At 60.8% G+C, this 21,986-nt stretch overlaps 1 protein-coding gene across 4 annotated transcripts; it reads right to left on the bottom strand.

Annotated features, from left to right (window-relative positions):
- Positions 1-1,156: 1,156 nt before the first annotated feature.
- On the bottom strand, positions 1,157-21,325 carry LOC127045820 (zinc finger protein 271-like). 4 transcript variants are annotated; one of them, XM_050942478.1, is made up of 6 exons: positions 21,219-21,325; positions 9,328-9,483; positions 8,568-8,795; positions 8,069-8,182; positions 7,189-7,302; positions 1,157-6,878 (listed from the first exon to the last, which is right to left on the bottom strand). In XM_050942478.1, the coding sequence occupies exons 3-6, from the start codon at positions 8,668-8,670 to the stop codon at positions 4,369-4,371; spliced, it is 2,841 nt and encodes a 946-aa protein (XP_050798435.1). In that variant the 5' UTR covers positions 8,671-8,795; positions 9,328-9,483; positions 21,219-21,325; the 3' UTR covers positions 1,157-4,368. The 4 variants fall into 4 exon arrangements, with proteins under 4 accessions (XP_050798435.1, XP_050798433.1, XP_050798436.1 ...); XM_050942476.1 differs by lacking the exon at positions 21,219-21,325 and adding an exon at positions 21,060-21,211; XM_050942479.1 differs by lacking the exon at positions 21,219-21,325 and adding an exon at positions 21,060-21,211 and having other exon boundaries at positions 1,157-6,875.
- Between the last annotated feature and the right edge of the window lie 661 nt (positions 21,326-21,986).

Raw genomic sequence — 21,986 nt, 5'->3', positions numbered from 1 at the left:
GACCAGCAAATAGCACAGGAGTTTTGCAGGTGTAAAACCTAGGAAGAGAATAACTAAACGAGAGTAATCTGAGACCGAGGGACGGAGCAGCTTTGGAGCAAGCGCATTACACCCCCGGCACCACCCTGCGCACAGCACACACACACACCCGGAACCACACTGCACCACCACCCCGGCACCACACTGTGGACTGCACTCCCAGCACCTCCACCACCACACTGTACACAGCACACACACACCCACCACCCTGCACCACACTGCACCACCACCCCGGCACCACACTGTGGACTGCACTCCCAGCACCACCACTACCACACTGTACACAGCACACACACAACCCACACCACCCTGCACCACTACCACCACCCTGCACACAACACATACACACACCCTGCACCACACTGCAAAACCACCCCGGCACCACACTGTGGACTGCACTCCCAGCACCACCACCACCGCACTGCGCACAGCACACACACACTCTGCACCACACTGCACACTAACCCTGCTGCATCTTAAGAGGTATCTAGGCTACTTTAGATCAGTGCAAGAGGCTGATCCACAGGCAGTTTGCAGCTCCCCCCTTCCCTTCCCCAGCCATGCCATGCACCACACTTGGACACACTTTCCATCACTTAAACAGCGCCTCTGCCAAGCTGCCCTGGACACATCCATCCAGCCCCCGGAGCAGCACTCGGCAAGCCAGCAGTGGTTCTCCAGCCAGCTGCAGGGCTTGGATTGCCTGGGATAGCTGGGCCTGGTGTCACCATGGACATTGCATGAGGACAACGGAAGTTTGTTTGTTTGCATCAAACAAATCCCTACATTTGGTTGCTGAGGAACAGGCCAATCGGCCTAATGCTGCAGGGTGTCCAGGAGCTGCAACCTCCCTGCCCCACTGCTCGGCCAGACAGAGATGCCAATACACAGAGGTTACGCTGCACACCGAGGACAGCTAGGGGCTCTAGGGACTCACCTCTCACAGGCTCTGACCAGCCACCCAAGAGCAAAGGTTTGCAGTTACTGCTGGCCTGGCCTGAATTCAGCCTAGAAGCGAGAGGCTGGAACCCAATCCCCTGACCAGGGTCCTCTCTGCGATTGGCCCTTGCTCCCAAGCAGCCCACAACACCAGTCAGGCATTTCCAAAACACAGAACTCACCTGCTGCCCCAAAGCTTTTATTGTACATGAACATACCCGGGGGGGACTCCCCAGGCTCTGAAAGACGGTGCGAGCACAGGGCTGGCTTAGCAAGGATGGTGACATGGGCATTTCCCACCAGGGACACGCCGTGAATACACAGCAGCAGCAGGAGATGGTTGGTGATGAGAGGGCTGTGGGTATGCAGCAGGTTTGGCTTCATGCTAGAGAAACGGTCCCCAACCATGCTAAGCAACTGTGCCATCCGGCAGCCTCCTGCCCCTGGCAGTCCCATCCAGCTGGCTGCCTAGGCTGGTGCGTTCTAAGCCAGGAGCCTGATCCACGAGCAATGCACAGTCCTTACCGGTCCTCCAGGCTCTGCCAGCCTACCTCAGGGTGCTGACCCCCAAGGAACTGACGTGCCAGTCCCAGTCCAGCAGCTCCATGGCACACTGGAAACAACACACCTGGCCCAGTGGCAGACAATGGCAGCACATCAGGGCCCGTCATGGGACACGGCAGTCCTAGATTACCAACCACGGGGGGCTGAAATGCCCAGTCCCACAGCCGTAACCTAGCGAGTCTCCACGCCAAGTGCATACATGCACAGTTATCGTGGGTATTAGCGTGACACCAAGAGCCCTGGCGCAGGAAGAGTGCCTGCCCCGAAGAACTTCCTCTGAAGGCACAAATCCATGTCACGCCCAGCGCGAACCACCACCCAGAGCAGGACGTGGTCCTCACTGGTGCGACTCAGTGGCTGGGAACGAAGCGGCTCCGTGCCCACGAGCGAGGGAGGCGGGGAGGTGGCTGCAGGGACAGGGTGCGCACGGCTCTCTGTACCGTAGGGTGGAAGCAGCCCAGTCCGGTTCGTGGAGTGTACAGCCTTTCACTCCTCACCGCCTGAGGCAGGGTCCCCTCCAGAGCACCCCGCTCCATGAACCCTGCTGCACAGCGGTGCCTGGCTGGCATGCCGGGGGGGCTTGTGGACGCTAGACAAGAACGAAAGGAAGCAACACACTAGTTGGTCCCCACCCAAGTGCCCACTCTCACGCTAGCCGCTGGTGCTGGGAGGGGCCCCAAAGCTTCGGGAGACGTCAGCACTGAGACAGCGCGCGGTCAGGTAGCGAAGCCCCCGTGGTTCTGTAGCCAGCTCCCCCCGGCGCTCCTGGGAGCTATGTAAGGTCAGCGTGGGAGGAAGGCACTGGCCTAGCAGCCCGACGTCCCGGTGAACCAGTCAGCAGCTATGGCAGAGCCCTGCACGCTTCGCATGTGCGCCTGCCCCATCTCCCGGCCCTGCCCCAGATCAGCTCTGGGGCTCACGGGAGGCCAAGCCAGTGGCCCGTTCTGCCCACGTGCTGGGACTGCCCAACAGGACTAAGTGTGGCAATGGCTGGTGGGAACCGGGCTCCTTTCCCTCAGCCTGTCCCCCCCTCCTGCACCAGCCCGTGGGGAAAGCAGAAGCTTGTGCTCGTGACAGCAGGGGCTGGTGCCCGGGAAGAGACGTTGCAGCGCAGGCCCCACCTCACGGTCACTAAGTGAAGACAGGATTGGGTCCCCAACCAGCCCTGGCTTCTTCCCCCTCATCATTCGACCTGTTCACCCAGCCACACCCACAGGCCAGGCTGTCCCCTCCCCACCTCTGCAGCAGGCAGCTTCAGTCCCCCCAACACCCTACGGCAGCAATCCACCGACAGGCAGCGCCTTCGCCGCCAGCACGAGGGATCCTGGGGAGGCCTGAGAGCCAGACGCCCACTGCTGCCTGGGAATGCACAGCCCTGGGCAGGGCTGTCGGAGCGGGGTCCATTGCTGAGTGACTGATCTACCCAGGCGATACCCCCTTAGCTGTAACACCCTGGGGCACCCCTGGCTGCGTTTCCAGGTAAGGGAGAGAACTTACGAGAGGCTCACCACACACACTGTCACTGCTGCAGGCCAAACTCAGCACACACCGGGGTCCTGCATCCCTCCGTTCCCCACCCGCTCCCTGGGTGCCACCCTCCCTTCCCCCTCTAGTACAGGGGCTCCCTGCTTCAACCCACAGCCTCATGCTAGAGGCTCTGTGTGCCCCCCATTCTGCCAGGGGCTTTGTGTGCCCCATGTCCCCCCAGCCATGGGCTCTGTGTTCCCCACCCCCCGAGTCCTCCTGCCATTAGTATTTCTTTTTTTCCTGTCTGGGACATACGACAGTCATGGTGTCGCCACGCTCCTGCTGGGACGGGCACAGCACAGCTGGGAGTATCACACTGCAACCTGCTCACGGCTCTGTTCTCCGCCCTGGAGCTAATTACACACCTGGCCGAGGCTGGCGGCTCAGCTAAGCAGGTACCAGGGCTCCCCATGCCCCCCGCTGCCCCTTGACGGGCCCATGGAGCTGAGCTCTGCCCCAGCACACAGTCCTCCTCCACCAGGGCATCCGCACCCAGCTTCTCCTTCCTGCTCTCCCGCATGGGCACCTCCCCCCCCCACTGCTTTCAGACCAACCGTGGCTTTCTCTGGGGCTGGGCCTCCTGCCCCTCCCCCTCAAGAAGTGCAGACACGGGAAGGGGGGGAGCAACATACACACTGTTACTGTCTACAGGGGCTGCAGCTGGCAGTCCCAGGTGGCCTTTCACTGCCCTGCAGCTGGCTCTGGGTGGGATCCAGAACCCAGCAATACCCTCGGTACAACGTACGCCCAGGCTAGCCAGGCTCTGCCTCCGCTTGGATCGGAGCTTCCAAGAGCCACCCCCACCCCACATTTAGCTCCAGGGAGGCGAGAGGGTAGAGCTCCACAGGCCGTTCTGTCCAGGGAGTCTTTCAGGGTTTGGTTTCCCAGGACTCTCGCTGCAGGGCCCCAGGCCTGCCAGCTTGCTGTGCCCTCCCCTTGCTCTGCTCACAGCAGTACTCTCTGCACCCTGCAGCGGTGTGTGCTGATCGATCAGCCGGCTTGCCCGCTGCCAGCAGCTGTGTCCTCTCTGAAGTTCAGTGTGTGCAGAATGAAGTCAGATCTGGCTTCTGGCGGTAAAGTTCCCCGGTCCGTGTCTGGTGCCGTGGGTGCGGCAGCAGCACGGGTTAGCCCCAGGTTCCCAGATCCAGTCACCGTACAGCTCGCCAATCAGGCACATGCTCTACTCGCTCCAGCTTGCACAAGGGGACGGATGCTCTCTGGTGTGCCCGTAGAGCTCTCTGATCTTCAAAGCTCCTGCCACCCCTACTGTATTGACACCACGTCTCTGCTTGCTTGGCTTCAGGAGCTCCCCGCCGTGGGGGACGCGGTGGCTGAGGCACCCTCTGCAGGCCAAGCACATGTGGGGCCAGTCCCCACCGCGGCACAGGGTGAAGGTGTCCCCATGGGGGAAGCTTGCGTGGCACTGGGGGAAGCATACGGTCTCTGCTGGGAGTGGGTTCTGCGGTGAGTGAGGAGATTGGGCTTCTGGCTGAAGGTCTTCCCGCACTCAGTGCAGCTGTAGGGCCGCTCCCCGGTGTGGGTGCGGTAATGGGTCACCAGGTTGGGCTTCCAGCTGAAGCCCTTCCCGCACACAGTGCAGGCAAAGGGCCGCTCGCCGGTGTGAGTCCGCTGGTGCGTGAGGAGGTTGGGCTTCTGGCTGAAGCTCCTCCCGCACTGGGTGCACTGGAACGGCCGCTCCCCGGTGTGGGTCCGGAGGTGCGTGACCAGCGTGACCTTCTGCCGGAAGCATTTCCCACACTCTGGGCAGGCGTATGGCCGCTCCCCACCGTGCACTCGCTGGGGGAGCTGCAGGGCAACGTGCTCCTTGAAGGGTTTCCCGCATGGTGAGTGGGAACAGCACCTCTTCCCGGCGTGGGCCTCCATCAGATCCACGCTCGGCAGCCTTGCGGGAGGTCTCTCCCCTACGTGGACACGCTGGTGGATCTTCAGGGACATCTTGCCTTTGAAGCGCTTGGGGCACTGGGCGCAGGCAAAGGGCCGCCGCCCCACATGGGTTCTCTGGTGGGCGAGGAGGTTGGGTTTCTGGCTGAAGCTCTTGCCGCACTGGGGGCAGGTGAAAGGCCGCTCGCCCGTGTGGGTCCGGTAGTGAGTCACCAGGTTCCCCTTCTGGTTGAAGCGCCGCCCGCACTGGCTGCAGGCGAAGGGCCGCTCGCCTGTGTGGAGCCGCTGGTGCGTCATCAGGTTGGCTTTCAAGCCGAAGCTCTTCCCGCACACGTCACAGCGATGGGGCCTGTCGCCCCAGTGGCTTTCCCGGTGCTTTTCCAGCTGGCTGTGCAGGCTGAAGCTCCGCCTGCACTCAGGGCACGTCCAGGCTGTCTGCCCCACCTGCGCCTCCTGCTGGGCTGGCAGGGACAGCCGGGGCCTGAGGCCTTTCCCGCGGTCAGGAAGCGGATACGGCTGCCATCCTGCGTGGCTGCCCTGATGGGCAACGAGAGCCGGCCAAAAGCTAAAGCTGCTCCCACACTGGTTACAGATGAAGGGCCGCTCTGCCCCGGGGGCTGCGTGCGGCGCATCGCCAGGGCCCAGGCAGGGCTCCAGGTGTCTGAGGAGATGTTGGTTCAGGCTGAGGCCTCTCCCGTACTGGACGCTCTCGCAGGGCCTCTCTATGGCATGGCCGGGCTGGGGCTTCAGAAGGGTCGCCTGTGGGCAGCCTTCCCCACACTGCACGCACAGGAACGCCTGCTCTGCTGAGGGGGTTTGCTGGGGCAGTGGGATATGCTGTTTCTGGGGGAAGCTGCTACCACAGTCAGTGCACGTGCACAGTGCCTGGTTTCCGGGGATCTTCTGGGCTAGCACTGGCTGAGTGGGGTCACGCTGGCTCTCCTGCTCAGCACCTGAGGGCTGGAGCAGCACAGCGGGGGGACTGTGGAGTGGGATTGGCTCTGGATTCCCACAGGGTCTGGGCTGGCTCAGGCTGTGGGTTCTCTGGTGCGCTTTCAGGGACACCTTGTCCTTGAAGCACTTCTGGCACTCCCCGCATGGGTACGGGCGCGCATCCGTGTGGGTGCTCTGGTGAGTCACCAGGTTGGTCTTCTGGGTGAAGCGCTTCCCGCACTGGGGGCAGGCGTAGGGCCGCTCCCCGGTGTGGGTCCTGTAGTGAGTCACCAGGTTGGTCTTCTGGTTGAAGCTCTTCCCGCACTGGGCACAACTGAAGGGTCGCTCGCCTGTGTGGGTCCGGTAGTGAGTCACCAAGTTGGGTTTCTGCGTGAAGCTCTTCCCGCACTCAGGGCATACAAACGGCCGCTTTTCCTCATGGTCTCCCTGGTGTGCTGGGGACTTTGGCTTCCCCCCAAGCCCGCCCCACTGCGGCGGCTTCTCCCCCACATGGGTCCTCTGGTGGGCAATGAGATTGGCCTTCTGGCTGAAGCTCTTCCCACACTGCGTGCAGGAGAAGGGCCGCTCCCCGGTGTGGATCCGCCGGTGAGTCAGGAGGTTGGGCTTCTGGCTGAAGCTCTTCCCGCAGTCTGGACACCTGTAGGGCTTCTCTCCTGTGTGGATCCTCTCATGCGTGACGAGGCTCTGCTTCTGGCGGAAGCGTTTCCCGCACTCAGCACACTGGAAAGGCCCAGCCCCCAGCTGACGTATGACGGCATCTGAACATTTGCTGAAGCCGGCTGATTCTTCCATCTTGATCCTTGTCTGGTTTCTCTGCTGCCTCTTGGATACCAGCTGCCGACTGTGAAACGAACTGTCGGAACTGTCACAGACCACGGGCGACAGCTCTAAGTCTGCAGCAAAGCTCTCCGAGTTCTCTTCTTGCTCGACTGCGTTCACACCCCCGTGCTCTGCTGGATTGCAAAGAGAGAATGATGGCATGAACCCATGGGCCTTCCTCGCCGTTTGTAAAACTCTACAGGAATGAGCAGCTCCTCAGGCTGGGCCCAGACTGTACCCAGCTGAGGGCTGCACTGCCAGCCTGCAAGAACAGCAGAGGCTGCAGCTAACTGCCACAAAGCAGAGCAGACTGCAGCTGTCCTCATCTTTGCAATGGAACTGCAGCCCCTTGAGACAACAGGTCCAGCAAACCACCCCCTATGCTGATCTCAGCCTCCGCTGGAAGGGGAGCCCAGAGCAGAACCAATCGCAGCTCTCACTCACCTACGCAGGCACTTCCAAGGATCTTGCTCGCCTCCAGTTTCTGCTGAGCCTCCATGTAGCGCTCCTCCCATTGCTCGATACGGAATAAACCATCGGGCTTGAAAAATCCGTAGCCTGGTTGAGGGAACAGAGGATGTCATCATGTACGGTTAGGCACATCCAGTGCCAACACCCCTGTGCTGGAGACGATGCATCTGCTACTTCACAACTCAAACAATTAACCTAAGTCCCAGGGGAACCTTTGTCTTTATTCTAAGCCTCTGCTTTCTAATGGGGAATTAAAGATACCGGACAACACAATCAACACACCCGCAAGCTCTCTGAAAAGCCCGTCTTTTCCTCACCGCTGTCCTGGGGGCGACCGGCAGACAGAGGAGAGCAGGTCTGACCGGGAAAACAGTGAGCTTTCAACGCATCTTCCAAATGTTCCGAAAAATACTTTGTTCTTTTTTGGTGCCTTTCAACCCAGAATCTCAAAGCCCGTAACACGTATCAATGAATCCCATCTCCAGCCTGTCTCCTGGGAGGGAAGTCTGGATCACTAGCCACACTGTACTGATGGAGATACTGAGGCCCAGGAAGGTTAAGTGACCTGATCCAAATTTGCACAGTGAGTCAGAGTGACAGAGCTGGGATTAGAACCCGGGAGCCTAGACTCGTCCTTTGCCTTGTGCACTAATCCTCTCTGACCCTCTCAATCACAGGGGAGGGGCGACAACCAGATGCCATTTAGGACTGGAGCAAACCCATGACTGACACGTCCCCTGAAACTCCAGCAGATCTCAGTGAGTAAAGACATGGAAGGATTAAGCCAATGGCGGTTTCATCTGCTTCTCTCAACCTCATGTGCTGCTAATTAGCTACTGCGCTGAGCACTCACCTGTGCAGGGATCTGGCGGACGCTCTAAGCCACCAGAGAGCAGCTGAACCCCCACACCTGGTTGTTCCCCTCGTTCAATCCGGAACAAGAGATCAGGTTTGAGAGCCGGGTGGCCTGGGTCGGAGGGAAAATATTCCTGTTAGCAGGTGCTCGACCACTGCTGCCCGCACTGAGGCCAACGGGAGCCAGGGCTCGGTCCCCGCTGCATTGCTAGCTGGCGCTGGGTGGAGGGACACAGCTGCTCAGAGCACAGCTACGGTCAGAGAGGGGAGAATGGAAAATGGCACAATCATACCCAGCCCCTCTAGCACCCGGAGGGGCAGGGAGGAATGTCTCCACTGCCCACTCAATGGCCAGTGTCTCATGCAAGATGGACAGTGACGGGGCCAGGCTGGGAGTGGATTTTAGGAGGTGGCCTAAGTGGATCGAGGCCCTCCAAATAATTTCATGAGGGTCTCCAAAGAGGCTCAGATGACAATGACTTTGGAGCAGCACTGACCTGGATTTGAACTGGTGACGCCACGAGAAAAGGTTCCACAGCCTAGCTCCAGTTCGCTGTGCCATCCTGCCCCCTCCTTTGAGGGGTGCGGTTCTTCGGACATGGCTACACCCAGCCTCACTGCCTTGTGTGGGGGTGGGGCTCTCAGACCCTGCAACAGGCAAAGCCTGAGCCTGCACCCCACCAGGGTCCCAGGCTGATCGCTCTTCCCTGTGGAGCTGCTTTCGCCTGAGGAGGGGAGGGACAGAATGAGGAGGGAGACAGGGCGCTCCCTGCTGCCCCACCAACCAGCCAGGTACATGGCAAAGAGGGTGATCCTCTCCAGCACCCCTCACAGCCACACCCAGAACCATCCGCTGCAGCCAGGGAGCAGCCTTCTGCCCTGCCAGGGAAGGCTGCAGAGTGGAGCCGTGAGGAAGTACAGAGCCTGGCTCCTGGCAGCCCCAGTACAGGTTCCCTCAGCTCTTGGCTCCCAGATCCCGCTGGGGGAGCATAGGCTGGTGAGAGAGAGTGAGGCAGGCAGCAGTGGGCAGTGAGTTTAGTGACACTGTCGTCCGTGGCTGGGGGGAAGAGCTGTCCCATGCACTGGCAGTACCAGCTCTGCTTTCAGGGAGCAGGATCTTGCAAAGGGGTTTAAAGGAGGAGAAGGTAACGGCTCCTCAATCAGTGAGACAGCTGAGCCCTGCCCAGCACCGTCTCCCAACTGAAGAGTTGTATTTATATCAGCACTCTCCAGCCCTTTTACTGCCTGGCACCTCACCTCTAGCCTGTGCAGCAGACAGTCATCACCCAGCAAGGTGACCAGCTCGTAGTCCTCCCACCTCACGCCCCAGTACAGCTCCCTCTGCCATTCCGCTAACGCTGCCCACTCCACCGGGGAGAAACAGCCCCTGCCGTCCTCAGACGTCACTGGCACCTGCAACAAGAAGCCCCCACTCAGCCCTGCCTGCTTCAGCAGCACAGCAGTCACCCACCCAAGTCTACTGGGCAAGGCCACTGTGTGCTGGCCGAAATGGGAGAACAGGTTGTGTGCGCCAGGCACTTGTACCAGGCAACATGGCTGAATACAAGATGGGTGGCTGGTGGTACCACGGCTCCTGCCTACCTCACCGTGCTGCAGATGTCATGTCAGAGAGCAGAAGGTTCTGTCTGGAGGAAAAAGCTTGGGATAGCTGGGGTACGAATGGACAGGGGACACGCCTGTGAACAAACTGCTGGCTGGCAGCATCTCACACATGGGAGTGGCTGGAGTAGGGACTGGGAGGTCTACTTCCAGCTCTGCCACTGATTCACTATGTGACCTTGAGCAAGTCACTTTCTCTGCTGTGCCTCAGTTTCCCCATCAGTGAATCTGGGATATACCACATCCTCCCTCCCAGGAAAACAGTCAAGCTGTATTCCTTACTGTCGGGAAGGTCTCTAGCTAATGGAACCCAGAACCAAAGAGAAAGCTGGGCAGGAGGAGAGGGGGCACAGAGGGATCCTGAACTCCTGGAGGTGCAGTGACTAAGACCCAAAGGGCTCTCAGGAGAGGTGAGGAAACTGAGGCAGGGTCTTGCATGCAGCTGTTACTTCTCCATAGCTCTGTATATCCCTTGTACTCTGGGTATGAGTGAGGTGTGTGTAGTTCAGAAATACCTTTGCGATGTCTGTGTCACTTGCTTTAACTGTAACAAAGTCCCTGTAGGATTAACCTGTAAACCAGAGTGTCCGTCCTTTGCTGAGTTCTAAACGTGCTGCCTTTCAAGTCCCGGAATGGCCCTTTGTTCCTGCAGTGTAGGCGGTGATAAAGGAGAGCCCTGATTTACCTGTCTATCCAGTCATTACTTTGTCTCTTCCTCTCTCCACTGAACTGTCCCCGGCTTATCAATCTCTCCCGCCTGGCCTCGGCTCCGTCTCTATCCCCTTCCTATCGCTGCGCGCTCTCTTGTCTGAGAAAGGGGGACCAGCACAGAACGCAGAATGGGGGTGGGGGGGATGTATAGAATGGCAGCCCTCCAGACAAGAGCCCCACTCTCATCCGAAGCTGCCAGAAACCCTCCCCGATTCATACACTACAGCCCCCTGCCACACCTTCACAAAGGAGCCAGTGTTTGTGTTCCAACACTGACTAGCTAGCACATGAAGGGTTAAGTCTGATGTGTAGGACAACTGCACTCAGCCCCTGATTTTCGGAGGGGCTGGTTGTCAGCTCCCCACTGAAGTCAGGAGAGCTGCACACCTCTCAGTGCCTGACCCGCAGCGCTGACAGAGAACATCCCATTTCCAAAGCGGTTAGCTGATCCTTGAAGCACTCCAACGCAGCAGGCAGTAATGGAGACACGTGGATGGGAAGGAACTTTCCCCAGGCCTTGCAGCTAGCGAGTATCAGAGCTGGGATTCAGACCCAGGAGGGCCTGGCCCCCAGACCCAGGCTTACCCTGCACTTTAACTGAACTGTTGGGCCTGTCCCAGACATCCATAGTAATGAGGGAGGAATTACCTCCAGTCTCCTCCCCAGTAATTTTTCTCCCTGGCAGCAGAGGAGCCTTGCTGCAGCTAATCCTGGAGGTGCTGTCGTGCACTCCTAGCGGGCAGAGCACTTGCTTTATGTCGCAAATGCCATTAGTTCCACTTTTCTGGGGCAGGAGCATTTATTGAAAACTCGTCGTCTCTTCTACTCTCTCTGTGGAGCTTTCTGCACTTTCATCTTCATCTGTGCCCAAATGCTCTGCTTTGAAGGGAAAGGTTCACCCTGGGCTGGTGCTGGAAGGACACAGCACGCTGCAGGAAAGCTACTCGCTGGGAAATCTTGCATAACCACGGACCAGAATTTAAGCTGAGAAAACAGGCTTTGAATTTCAGCACCTTCAGATGCTTTAAAATCCACGTTCTTCCTTGTTCGCTAGAGCATCCGAGGAACAGGAAGGCACTATGGATACCAACTCAGCTCTGCAGCCTAGGGGTGTGTCAGGGAAGAAGTCCCAGGAAAGGACTGGCAAGAAGTCTTATGCCAAGTGCCATAGGCCGGTTAGACACTGGTGACTGGTGTGGCTGAGGGACTTCCACACTCATCTCCTCCGATGCACCCTCAGATGTGCTGGGCCACAAATTCTAATAAAAGCCCCCACCCCCACCAGCTCCATTAGTGCTGTGGCAGCTCTTGCTGAGTCTCTGAGCCTACCAGGCAGAACCATTCTCAGTACTCGGCTGGTAAGAGAGTAAGCTGTTAAGGAAGCTCATTTGGATCAGCGCTTCTCAGCCTTTCCTGGGAACTGGAGTAGCGCACCAGAGTAAGGAGCCTGTGCTGATCTCACCCCAGTGAGGATCAGGGGTAACTGCGGAAGTTCCAGCAGCGTAGGGTCCTCACGACAGCAGAATCAGGCACTCGGACCTCTGCGGCACAAAGAATCATCCCCCATTTACAGATGGGAAAACCGAGGCACAGAAAATTACTTGGCCTGCACTACTCAAGATATCAGGGCAGAGCTGAGTTTGGAACCCAGGGATCCTGACTTCCAATCCCCAGCTCCCATCAGTAAGCCACACTCCCACGTGAAACAAGTGAGGCATTGCCCAGCCCACACCAGGAAGCTGTGTGCGCATCCCAGTTCCATGAAGAAGCCAAAAGGAAGGGAAGAGGCCAAGCCTGCTGGAGAGGACATTGGGGTGTGGAGAGGAAAACTCACAGGAACTTTGCAACGGAATGAGACAAATCCCTCCGCTGGCCCCTCGTTCTATTTACAAAGACAACAGAGCTGGGTTCTGTGTGCAGAGAGGCCTCCCGACTGGCAGGCAGCCAGGGACAGGTTTGGCTCAGGGAGGGAGATGTCAGGGAGGCAGGAGGGGATGGGGTCCAGCCTCCACATTAGCACTGCAGGGAGCACAGGAGAGACTCAGGGGCAACTGTACACCCTCTCTTCACTCCTATACAACTGCTGGGGAGGACCACTCCTGACCTACTTATATCAGGTGAGGCAAGCAATGGTGATCCTCAACCACCTCCCATAAAGACATACATGGAAACCACTGCTTTACCCACCCAGAAAGCACTTTCCAAGGCATACATGCGGTAGCCTCTTGATGTGGGGGTGTTGATGGGCTTTTCCATCCCATAGTGCCCAGAGCTAGTGCCTGATGTTGTGCTGGGGGCGGGGTGGGCACTTGAAGCAGGTGGGAGTAAAAGCTGCCCTTCATTCAGGATAAATGTAAGAAACAATTAAGTCCTTTATGGAATAAGATGGCTGAAACAAGGAGCCACCACCCAAAACACAGGCCATATGCAAGGAGTTGAGCACATGCAGGGGGATGGGTATTGCTGCGATGGAGCCGTGCATGCGTGGGGAGAGAAGCAGCCAGAAACATCACAGAGGCACACAGAGAAGGCAGCAGGAAAGCACTAGAGACAGCCAGAGAAGCATTTGTAGCATGACCTTAAGAGAAAGCTCTTGGGCAGAGTGCTAGCTGGAAAGGGGCTTGGAACCAGGAACAAACAAGCTTTCTCCAATTGCTTGATTCCTGCTGTGTTCTGGGAGACAGAACTTTGCATATTCTTTGTAGATAAATAGGGATGCATCAAAGAAATGCCTGATTCCATCATCGATTGCTCCTAACAACCCACAAGTCCCCAGATACTGGCTAACCACTCAGGTCAAAAAGGGTGGCACTGGTGAGAAGAACTGGCTTTCAGCACTCTCTTGGTTTGCAGTTATTTACAAAGAAGTACTCAAGGGTTTGGTTCTGCTCCCATTTCCCTGCTCTGCCCCATGTTGGCTTCCAGGTCTCCCCAGCCCCTGTGCTAGAACAGAACCCCCCCTACGCACAGGGAGAGATCTCTTGGATGGCTCCATTGATTGATACAGTTGACCACAATAAGAACAACTAAACCCTTGAACCTACAAAGGGAAAGTGCACTTCCCCTCCCTATCCTGCTGCCGGACACCCAAGCTCAGCTCCTTCAGCAATTTGAGTTTCCATATTTCATTAAGCACAGGGGGATGTTGGACAATAAGGGCCAATCCAAACTGAAAACACCTGTCCCCAGGAGACTTGAACACAGGATGTGTTTTTCACAGAAGTCCCAAAGCAGTGAGACTGAGCATCTTTGCAATACACCTCGACCCCGATATAATGCTGTCCTCAGAAGCCAAAAAGTCTTATTGTGTTATAGGTGAAACAGCTCCCCCGGCCAGCGCTGTTTTACCGCGTTATATCCGAATTAGTGTTACATCGGATGGCGTTATATCTGTGTAGTGGTGTACAAGGCTGTATCTACTAGCAGCCACTCTGGCAAACACTCAGTGCGACTTTGAGTCTCCTTTAGCCCATCCCCTGAATTCAAGTCAAACGGAACTAGCACTGCAGGGAGCGAGTTGGACAAACATCAACAGAGCTGAGCTGAAAGCTTGTTCCCAGCTATTACCGAGCTCTAAAGAGAGAATTTACTGCTGTTTCGCTATAGCCCTCCTCCAACGGCCATGGCACGACGGTCCCCTACAGTCCATTTACAGAGCTAATCTGTAATGTCCTGGCTAGCAGGGCTCCTCTCCCTTCCCTTAGGACAGCGGTTCTCAACCAGGGGGATGCTTAGCCCTGGGGGTATGCAGAGATCTTCCAGGGGTACACCAACTCATCTAGAGATTTGTCCAGTTTTACAACAGACTACATAAAAAGCACTAGCGAAGTCAAATTTCTTACAATGACTTATTTGTACTGCTCTATATACTACACACTGAAATGTAAGTACATTATTTATATTCCAATCAATGTATTCTATAACCTTATAGTAAAAACGAGAGAGCAAGCAATTTTTCAATAATAGTGCGCACGGACACGTCAGTGTTTTTATGTCTGATTTTGTGAGCAAGTGGTTTTTAAGTGAGTGACACTTGGGCTACTCAAATCAGACTCCTGAAAGGGAACCAGTAGTGTGGAAAGGTTGTGAACTGCCTCAGGTGGTGGGTTTACATGCTTGTCACTGATGCACTAGGGAGGTTTTCCTTGACATTTACCCTTCATTTCCCTTTTCTCCATTCCAGCCCATGAGGTCACCTTCCCACCCTGGCGCATCCTGAGCAATTCCTCTGCCAGCGCAACAAACAACTCACCTCATCGCCGGGCAGTTACAAGGGATAAAACTAACCTCAGCCGAGCTTCTCCCCACCCCGACCCCCACCCCCACCCAGCCTCTCCCCACACCCGTCCCCTCCATCCAGCCTCTCCCTGCCCTCTGCCCACACCCGTCCCCTCCACCCAGCCTCTCCCCACACCCATCCCCTCCACTCAGCCTCTTCCCGCTCCCTCTCCCCACATCCACCCCTCCCCCAGCCTCTCCCCACCCCCTCTGCCCACAACCATCCCCACCCAGCCTCTCCCCACACCCGTCCCCTCCATCCAGCCTCTTCCCGCTCCCTCTCCCCACATCCACCCCTCCCCCAGCCTCTCCCCGCCCTCTCTGCCCACATTCACCCCCACCCAGCCTCTCCCCACCCCCTCTGCCCACATCCATCCCCACCCAGCCTCTCCCCACACCCATCCCCTTCAACCAGCCTCTTCCCGCTCCCTCTCCCCACATCCACCCCTCCCCCAGCCTCTCCCTGCCCACAACCATCCCCACCCAGCCTCTCCCCACACCCGTCCCCTCCACCCAGCCTCTCCCCGCCCTCTCTGCCCACATCCATCCCCACCCAGCCTCTCCCCACCCCCTCTGCCCACATTCATCCCCACCCAGCCTCTCCCCACACCCGTCCCCTCCATCCAGCCTCTCCCCGCTCCCTCTCCACATCCACCCCTCCCCCAGCCTCTCCCCACACCCTCTGCCCACATCTATCCCCACCCAGCCTCTCCCCACACCTGTCCCCTCCACCCAGCCTCTCCCCCTCTACCCAGCCTAACCCCAGCCTCTCCCCCACACCCGTCCCCTCCACCAACCACTTCTCCCTGCCCCATCCCTCCACCCGTCTAACCCTACTCTCTCCCCTAGCCTCTCCCTCACATCGCCCCCTCCCCTCTCCCCACCCCAACCCCCTCTACCCAGCCTAACCCCAGCCTCTCCCCACACCGTGCCCTCCACCCATCCCTTCCCCCCCGCTTCTCCCTGCTGCCATTTCTCCACCCCAGCCTAAGCCTACCCCCTCTCCCCAGCCTCTCCCCACACCTGTCCCCTCCTCCCAGCCTCTCCCCACTCCCATCCCTCCACCCCAACCTAACTGTCCCCCCAGCCTCTCCCCACACCGTCCCCTCCTCCCAGCCTCTCCCCACTCCCATCCCTCACCCCAACCTAACCGTCCCCCCAGCCTCTCCCCACACCGTCCCCTCCTCCCAGCCTCTCCCCACCCCAACCTAACCATCCCCCCAGCCTCTCCCCACTCCCATCCCTCCCCCCAGCCTCTCCCCACTCCCATCCCTCCATCCCAACCTAACTGTCCCCCCAGCCTCTCCCCACACCTGTCCCCTCCTCCCAGCCTCTCCCCACTCCCATCCCTCCACCCCAACCTAACCGTCCCCCCAGCCTCTCCCCACACCGTCCCCTCCTCCCAGCCTCTCCCCACTCCCATCCCTCCACCCCAACCTAACCGTCCCCCCAGCCTCTCCCCACACCGTCCCCTCCTCCCAGCCTCTCCCCACCCCCATCTCTCCACCCCAACCTAACCATCCCCCCAGCCTCTCCCCACACCGTCCTCTCCTCCCAGCCTCTCTCCACCCCAACCTAACCATCCCCCCAGCCTTTCCCCACTCCCATCCCTCCATCCCAACCTAACTGTCCCCCCAGCCTCTCCCCACACCTGTCCCCTCCTCCCAGCCTCTCCCCACTCCCATCCCTCCACCCCAACCTAACTGTCCCCCCAGCCTCTCCCCACACCGTCCCCTCCTCCCAGCCTCTCCCCACTCCCATCCCTCCACCCCAACCTAACCGTCCCCCCAGCCTCTCCCCACACCGTCCCCTCCTCCCAGCCTCTCCCCACCCCAACCTAACCATCCCCCCAGCCTCTCCCCACTCCCATCCCTCCCCCCAGCCTCTCCCCACTCCCATCCCTCCATCCCAACCTAACTGTCCCCCCAGCCTCTCCCCACACCTGTCCCCTCCTCCCAGCCTCTCCCCACTCCCATCCCTCCACCCCAACCTAACCGTCCCCCCAGCCTCTCCCCACACCGTCCCCTCCTCCCAGCCTCTCCCCACTCCCATCCCTCCACCCCAACCTAACCGTCCCCCCAGCCTCTCCCCACACCGTCCCCTCCTCCCAGCCTCTCCCCACCCCCATCTCTCCACCCCAACCTAACCATCCCCCCAGCCTCTCCCCACACCGTCCTCTCCTCCCAGCCTCTCTCCACCCCAACCTAACCATCCCCCCAGCCTTTCCCCACTCCCATCCCTCCCCCCAGCCTCTCCCCACTCCCATCCCTCCATCCCAACCTAACTGTCCCCCCAGCCTCTCCCCACACCTGTCCCCTCCTCCCAGCCTCTCCCCACTCCCATCCCTCCACCCCAACCTAACCGTCCCCCCAGCCTCTCCCCACACCGTCCCCTCCTCCCAGCCTCTCCCCACCCCCATCTCTCCACCCCAACCTGTCCCCCCAGCCTCTCCCCACTCCCATTCCTCCATCCCAACCTAACCATCCCCCCAGCCTCTCCCCACACCTGTCCCCTCCTCCCAGCCTCTCCCCACTCCCATCCCTCCACCCCAACCTAACCGTCCCCCCAGCCTCTCCTCACTCCCATCCCTCCACCCCAGCCTAACCGTCCCCCCAGCCTCTCCCCACACCTGTCCCCTCCTCCCAGCCTCTCCCCACTCCCATCCCTCCACCCCAACCTAACCATCCCCCCAGCCTCTCCCCACACCGTCCCCTCCTCCCAGCCTCTCCCCACCCCCATCTCTCCACCCCAACCTAACCATCCCCCCAGCCTCTCCCCACTCCCATCCCTCCACCCCATCCTAACCGTCCCCCTAGCCTCTCCCCACACCGTCCCCTCCTCCCAGCCTCTCCCCACCCCCATCTCTCCACCCCAACCTAACCATCCCCCCAGCCTCTCCCCACACCGTCCTCTCCTCCCAGCCTCTCTCCACCCCAACCTAACCATCCCCCCAGCCTCTCCCCACTCCCATCCCTCCCCCCAGCCTCTCCCCACTCCCATCCCTCCATCCCAACCTAACCATCCCCCCAGCCTCTCCCCACACCGTCCTCTCCTCCCAGCCTCTCCCCACCCCAACCTAACCATCCCCCCAGCCTCTCCCCACTCCCATCCCTCCCCCCCAGCCTCTCCCCACTCCCATCCCTCCATCCCAACCTAACTGTCCCCCCAGCCTCTCCCCACACCTGTCCCCTCCTCCCAGCCTCTCCCCCACTCCCATCCCTCCACCCCAACCTAACCGTCCCCCCAGCCTCTCCCCACACCGTCCCCTCCTCCCAGCCTCTCCCCACCCCCATCTCTCCACCCCAACCTAACCATCCCCCCAGCCTCTCCCCACACCGTCCTCTCCTCCCAGCCTCTCTCCACCCCAACCTAACCATCCCCCCAGCCTTTCCCCACTCCCATCCCTCCCCCCAGCCTCTCCCCACTCCCATCCCTCCATCCCAACCTAACTGTCCCCCCCAGCCTCTCCCCACACCTGTCCCCTCCTCCCAGCCTCTCCCCACTCCCATCCCTCCACCCCAACCTAACCATCCCCCCAGCCTCTCCCCACACCGTCCCCTCCTCCCAGCCTCTCCCCACCCCCATCTCTCCACCCCAACCTGTCCCCCAAGCCTCTCCCCACTCCCATTCCTCCATCCCAACCTAACCATCCCCCCAGCCTCTCCCCACACCTGTCCCCTCCTCCCAGCCTCTCCCCACTCCCATCCCTCCACCCCAACCTAACCGTCCCCCCAGCCTCTCCTCACTCCCATCCCTCCACCCCAACCTAACCGTCCCCCCAGCCTCTCCCCACACCTGTCCCCTCCTCCCAGCCTCTCCCCACTCCCATCCCTCCACCCCAACCTAACCATCCCCCCAGCCTCTCCCCACACCGTCCCCTCCTCCCAGCCTCTCCCCACCCCCATCTCTCCACCCCAACCTAACCATCCCCCCAGCCTCTCCCCACTCCCATCCCTCCACCCCAGCCTAACCGTCCCCCCAGCCTCTCCCCACACCGTCCCCTCCTCCCAGCCTCTCCCCACCCCCATCTCTCCACCCCAACCTAACCATCCCCCCAGCCTCTCCCCACTCCCATCCCTCCACCCCAGCCTAACCGTCCCCCCAGCCTCTCCCCACACCTGTCCCCTCCTCCCAGCCTCTCCCCACTCCCATCCCTCCACCCCAAGCTAACCATCCCCCCAGCCTCTCCCCACACCGTCCCCTCCTCCCAGCCTCTCCCCACCCCCATCTCTCCACCCCAACCTAACCGTCCCCCCAGCCTCTCCCCACACCGTCCCCTCCTCCCAGCCTCTCCCCACCCCCATCCCTCCACCCCAACCTAACCATCCCCCCAGCCTCTCCCCACACCGTCCTCTCCTCCCAGCCTCTCTCCACCCCAACCTAACCATCCCCCCAGCCTTTCCCCACTCCCATCCCTCCCCCCAGCCTCTCCCCACACCGTCCCCTCCTCCCAGCCTCTCCCCACCCCAACCTAACCGTCCCCCCAGCCTCTCCCCACACCGTCCCCTCCTCCCAGCCTCTCCCCACCCCCATCCCTCCACCCCAACCTAACCATCCCCCCAGCCTCTCCCCACACCGTCCCCTCCTCCCAGCCTCTCCCCACCCCAACCTAACCATCCCCCCAGCCTTTCCCCACTCCCATCCCTCCCCCCAGCCTCTCCCCACTCCCATCCCTCCATCCCAACCTAACTGTCCCCCCAGCCTCTCCCCACACCTGTCCCCTCCTCCCAGCCTCTACCCACTTCCCATCCCTCCACCCCAACCTAACCGTCCCCCCAGCCTCTCCCCACACCGTCCTCTCCTCCCAGCCTCTCCCCACTCCCATCCCTCCACCCCAACCTAACCGTCCCCCCAGCCTCTCCCCACACCGTCCCCTCCTCCCAGCCTCTCCCCACCCCCATCTCTCCACCCCAACCTAACCATCCCCCCAGCCTCTCCCCACACCGTCCTCTCCTCCCAGCCTCTCTCCACCCCAACCTAACCATCCCCCCAGCCTTTCCCCACTCCCATCCCTCCCCCCAGCCTCTCCCCACTCCCATCCCTCCATCCCAACCTAACTGTCCCCCCAGCCTCTCCCCACACCTGTCCCCTCCTCCCAGCCTCTCCCCACCCCCATCTCTCCACCCCAACCTAACCATCCCCCCAGCCTCTCCCCACTCCCATCCCTCCACCCCATCCTAACCGTCCCCCTAGCCTCTCCCCACACCGTCCCCTCCTCCCAGCCTCTCCCCACCCCCATCTCTCCACCCCAACCTAACCATCCCCCCAGCCTCTCCCCACACCGTCCTCTCCTCCCAGCCTCTCTCCACCCCAACCTAACCATCCCCCCAGCCTCTCCCCACTCCCATCCCTCCCCCCCAGCCTCTCCCCACTCCCATCCCTCCATCCCAACCTAACCATCCCCCCAGCCTCTCCCCACACCGTCCTCTCCTCCCAGCCTCTCCCCACCCCAACCTAACCATCCCCCCAGCCTCTCCCCACTCCCATCCCTCCCCCCCAGCCTCTCCCCACTCCCATCCCTCCATCCCAACCTAACTGTCCCCCCAGCCTCTCCCCACACCTGTCCCCTCCTCCCAGCCTCTCCCCACTCCCATCCCTCCACCCCAACCTAACCGTCCCCCCAGCCTCTCCCCACACCGTCCCCTCCTCCCAGCCTCTCCCCACTCCCATCCCTCCACCCCAACCTAACCATCCCCCCCAGCCTCTCCCCACACCGTCCTCTCCTCCCAGCCTCTCCCCACCCCAACCTAACCATCCCCCCAGCCTTTCCCCACTCCCATCCCTCCCCCCAGCCTCTCCCCACTCCCATCCCTCCATCCCAACCTAACTGTCCCCCCAGCCTCTCCCCACACCTGTCCCCTCCTCCCAGCCTCTCCCCACTCCCATCCCTCCACCCCAACCTAACCGTCCCCCCAGCCTCTCCCCACACCGTCCCCTCCTCCCAGCCTCTCCCCACCCCCATCTCTCCCCCCAGCCTCTCCCCCCAGCCTCTCCCCACTCCCATTCCTCCATCCCAACCTAACCATCCCCCCAGCCTCTCCCCACACCTGTCCCCTCCTCCCAGCCTCTCCCCACTCCCATCCCTCCACCCCAACCTAACCGTCCCCCCAGCCTCTCCCCACTCCCATCCCTCCACCCCAGCCTAACCGTCCCCCCAGCCTCTCCCCACACCTGTCCCCTCCTCCCAGCCTCTCCCCACTCCCATCCCTCCACCCCAACCTAACCATCCCCCCAGCCTCTCCCCACTCCCATCCCTCCCCCCAGCCTCTCCCCACACCGTCCCCTCCCCCCGCCTCTCCCCACACCTCAACTCCCCACGTGGTCGCCAGACGCCCCCCTGCCCCCCCAGTGCCGCCTCCCATCACGGCAGCGGCGCTTACGTCACCCCGTGACTCCATTTTGTGGCGGGAACACGTCATCGCGCATTGTTATGGCAACGCAGCCCAACTCCCGCGCTCAGCCCGAGACCCGCATCACCGCGGCGACCGCCCAGCCTCGCGGGATGACGTCACGTCGGAACGCCGCGCGGACGCGCTCACCTTCAGCCGGCCCCGTGGAGACGCCGCCGCTGAGCGCGGCCCCGCAAGGGATCTCGGGAAAGCTAGGAGCCAGACATCTCGCGAGAACACGCGGGACTTCACAGGGTGATGGGAGATGTAGTTCCGGGCGGGGCAGGGCTCTCCCGGGAGCTGGGAGAGCAGGAGGGGCCCGCGCAGTGCGCTGTAGAGGGGCGGAGCCTTGACAGGGACCATCACACCATAGAGTCCTGCCAGAGCGCCGCTCCCATGGCACCATAGAGGCGTGTCCGCCAGAGCGCCGCTCAGGTGGTGTCACCATAGAGACGTGCCAGAGCGCCGCTTCCGTGGCACCACAGAGATGTGCCCGCATGGCGGCGCGCCTCCCTGAGCGCCCGTGGGGTGACACCATAGAGACCGTAGAGACGTACCAGAGTGTCCCTCCCACAGTACCATAGAGACGTGTCAGAGCGCCACCTCCGCCCAGTTGGGGAGCCAAGACCTGAGAGGCTGAGGCTATGGAACCCAGGCGTCCTGACTCCCCCCCCCCCCAAGTTAGGGTTGCCAGGTGTCCGGTTTTTGACTGGAAAATCCAGTTGACAAAGGGACCAGCCACAGTCCGGTCAGCGGACACTAAAGTCTGGTTACCAGACTAACCGTGATCAGCCTCCCTGCCGAGCGGGCGGGAAGACCTGCGGCTGCTCGGCTGCTGATGGAGAGGCTCAGTGGCAGCTACAGGGGGCCTCTCACAGCCTGGGAACGAGTCTCCGGCTGAGGAGGGGGCAGGCCTGG

This window comes from Gopherus flavomarginatus, chromosome 2 (assembly GCF_025201925.1).
Source record: "Gopherus flavomarginatus isolate rGopFla2 chromosome 2, rGopFla2.mat.asm, whole genome shotgun sequence".
Lineage (NCBI taxonomy): Eukaryota > Metazoa > Chordata > Testudines > Testudinidae > Gopherus > Gopherus flavomarginatus.
This window is presented reverse-complemented; position numbering and strand designations above follow the sequence as displayed.

Bases quoted from the DNA above. Each gene is read 5' to 3' on its own strand.
- LOC127045820 (XM_050942478.1), bottom strand. From the start codon at position 8,670: ATGTCCGAAGAACCGCACCCCTCAAAGGAGGGGGCAGGATGGCACAGC. The intron at 7,303-8,068 runs GTGAGTGCTCAG...TCCCTCAACCAG, and splicing joins TCCGCCAGATCCCTGCACAG to GCTACGGATTTTTCAAGCCC. The intron at 6,879-7,188 runs GTGAGTGAGAGC...TTTGCAATCCAG, and splicing joins CCTTGGAAGTGCCTGCGTAG to CAGAGCACGGGGGTGTGAAC.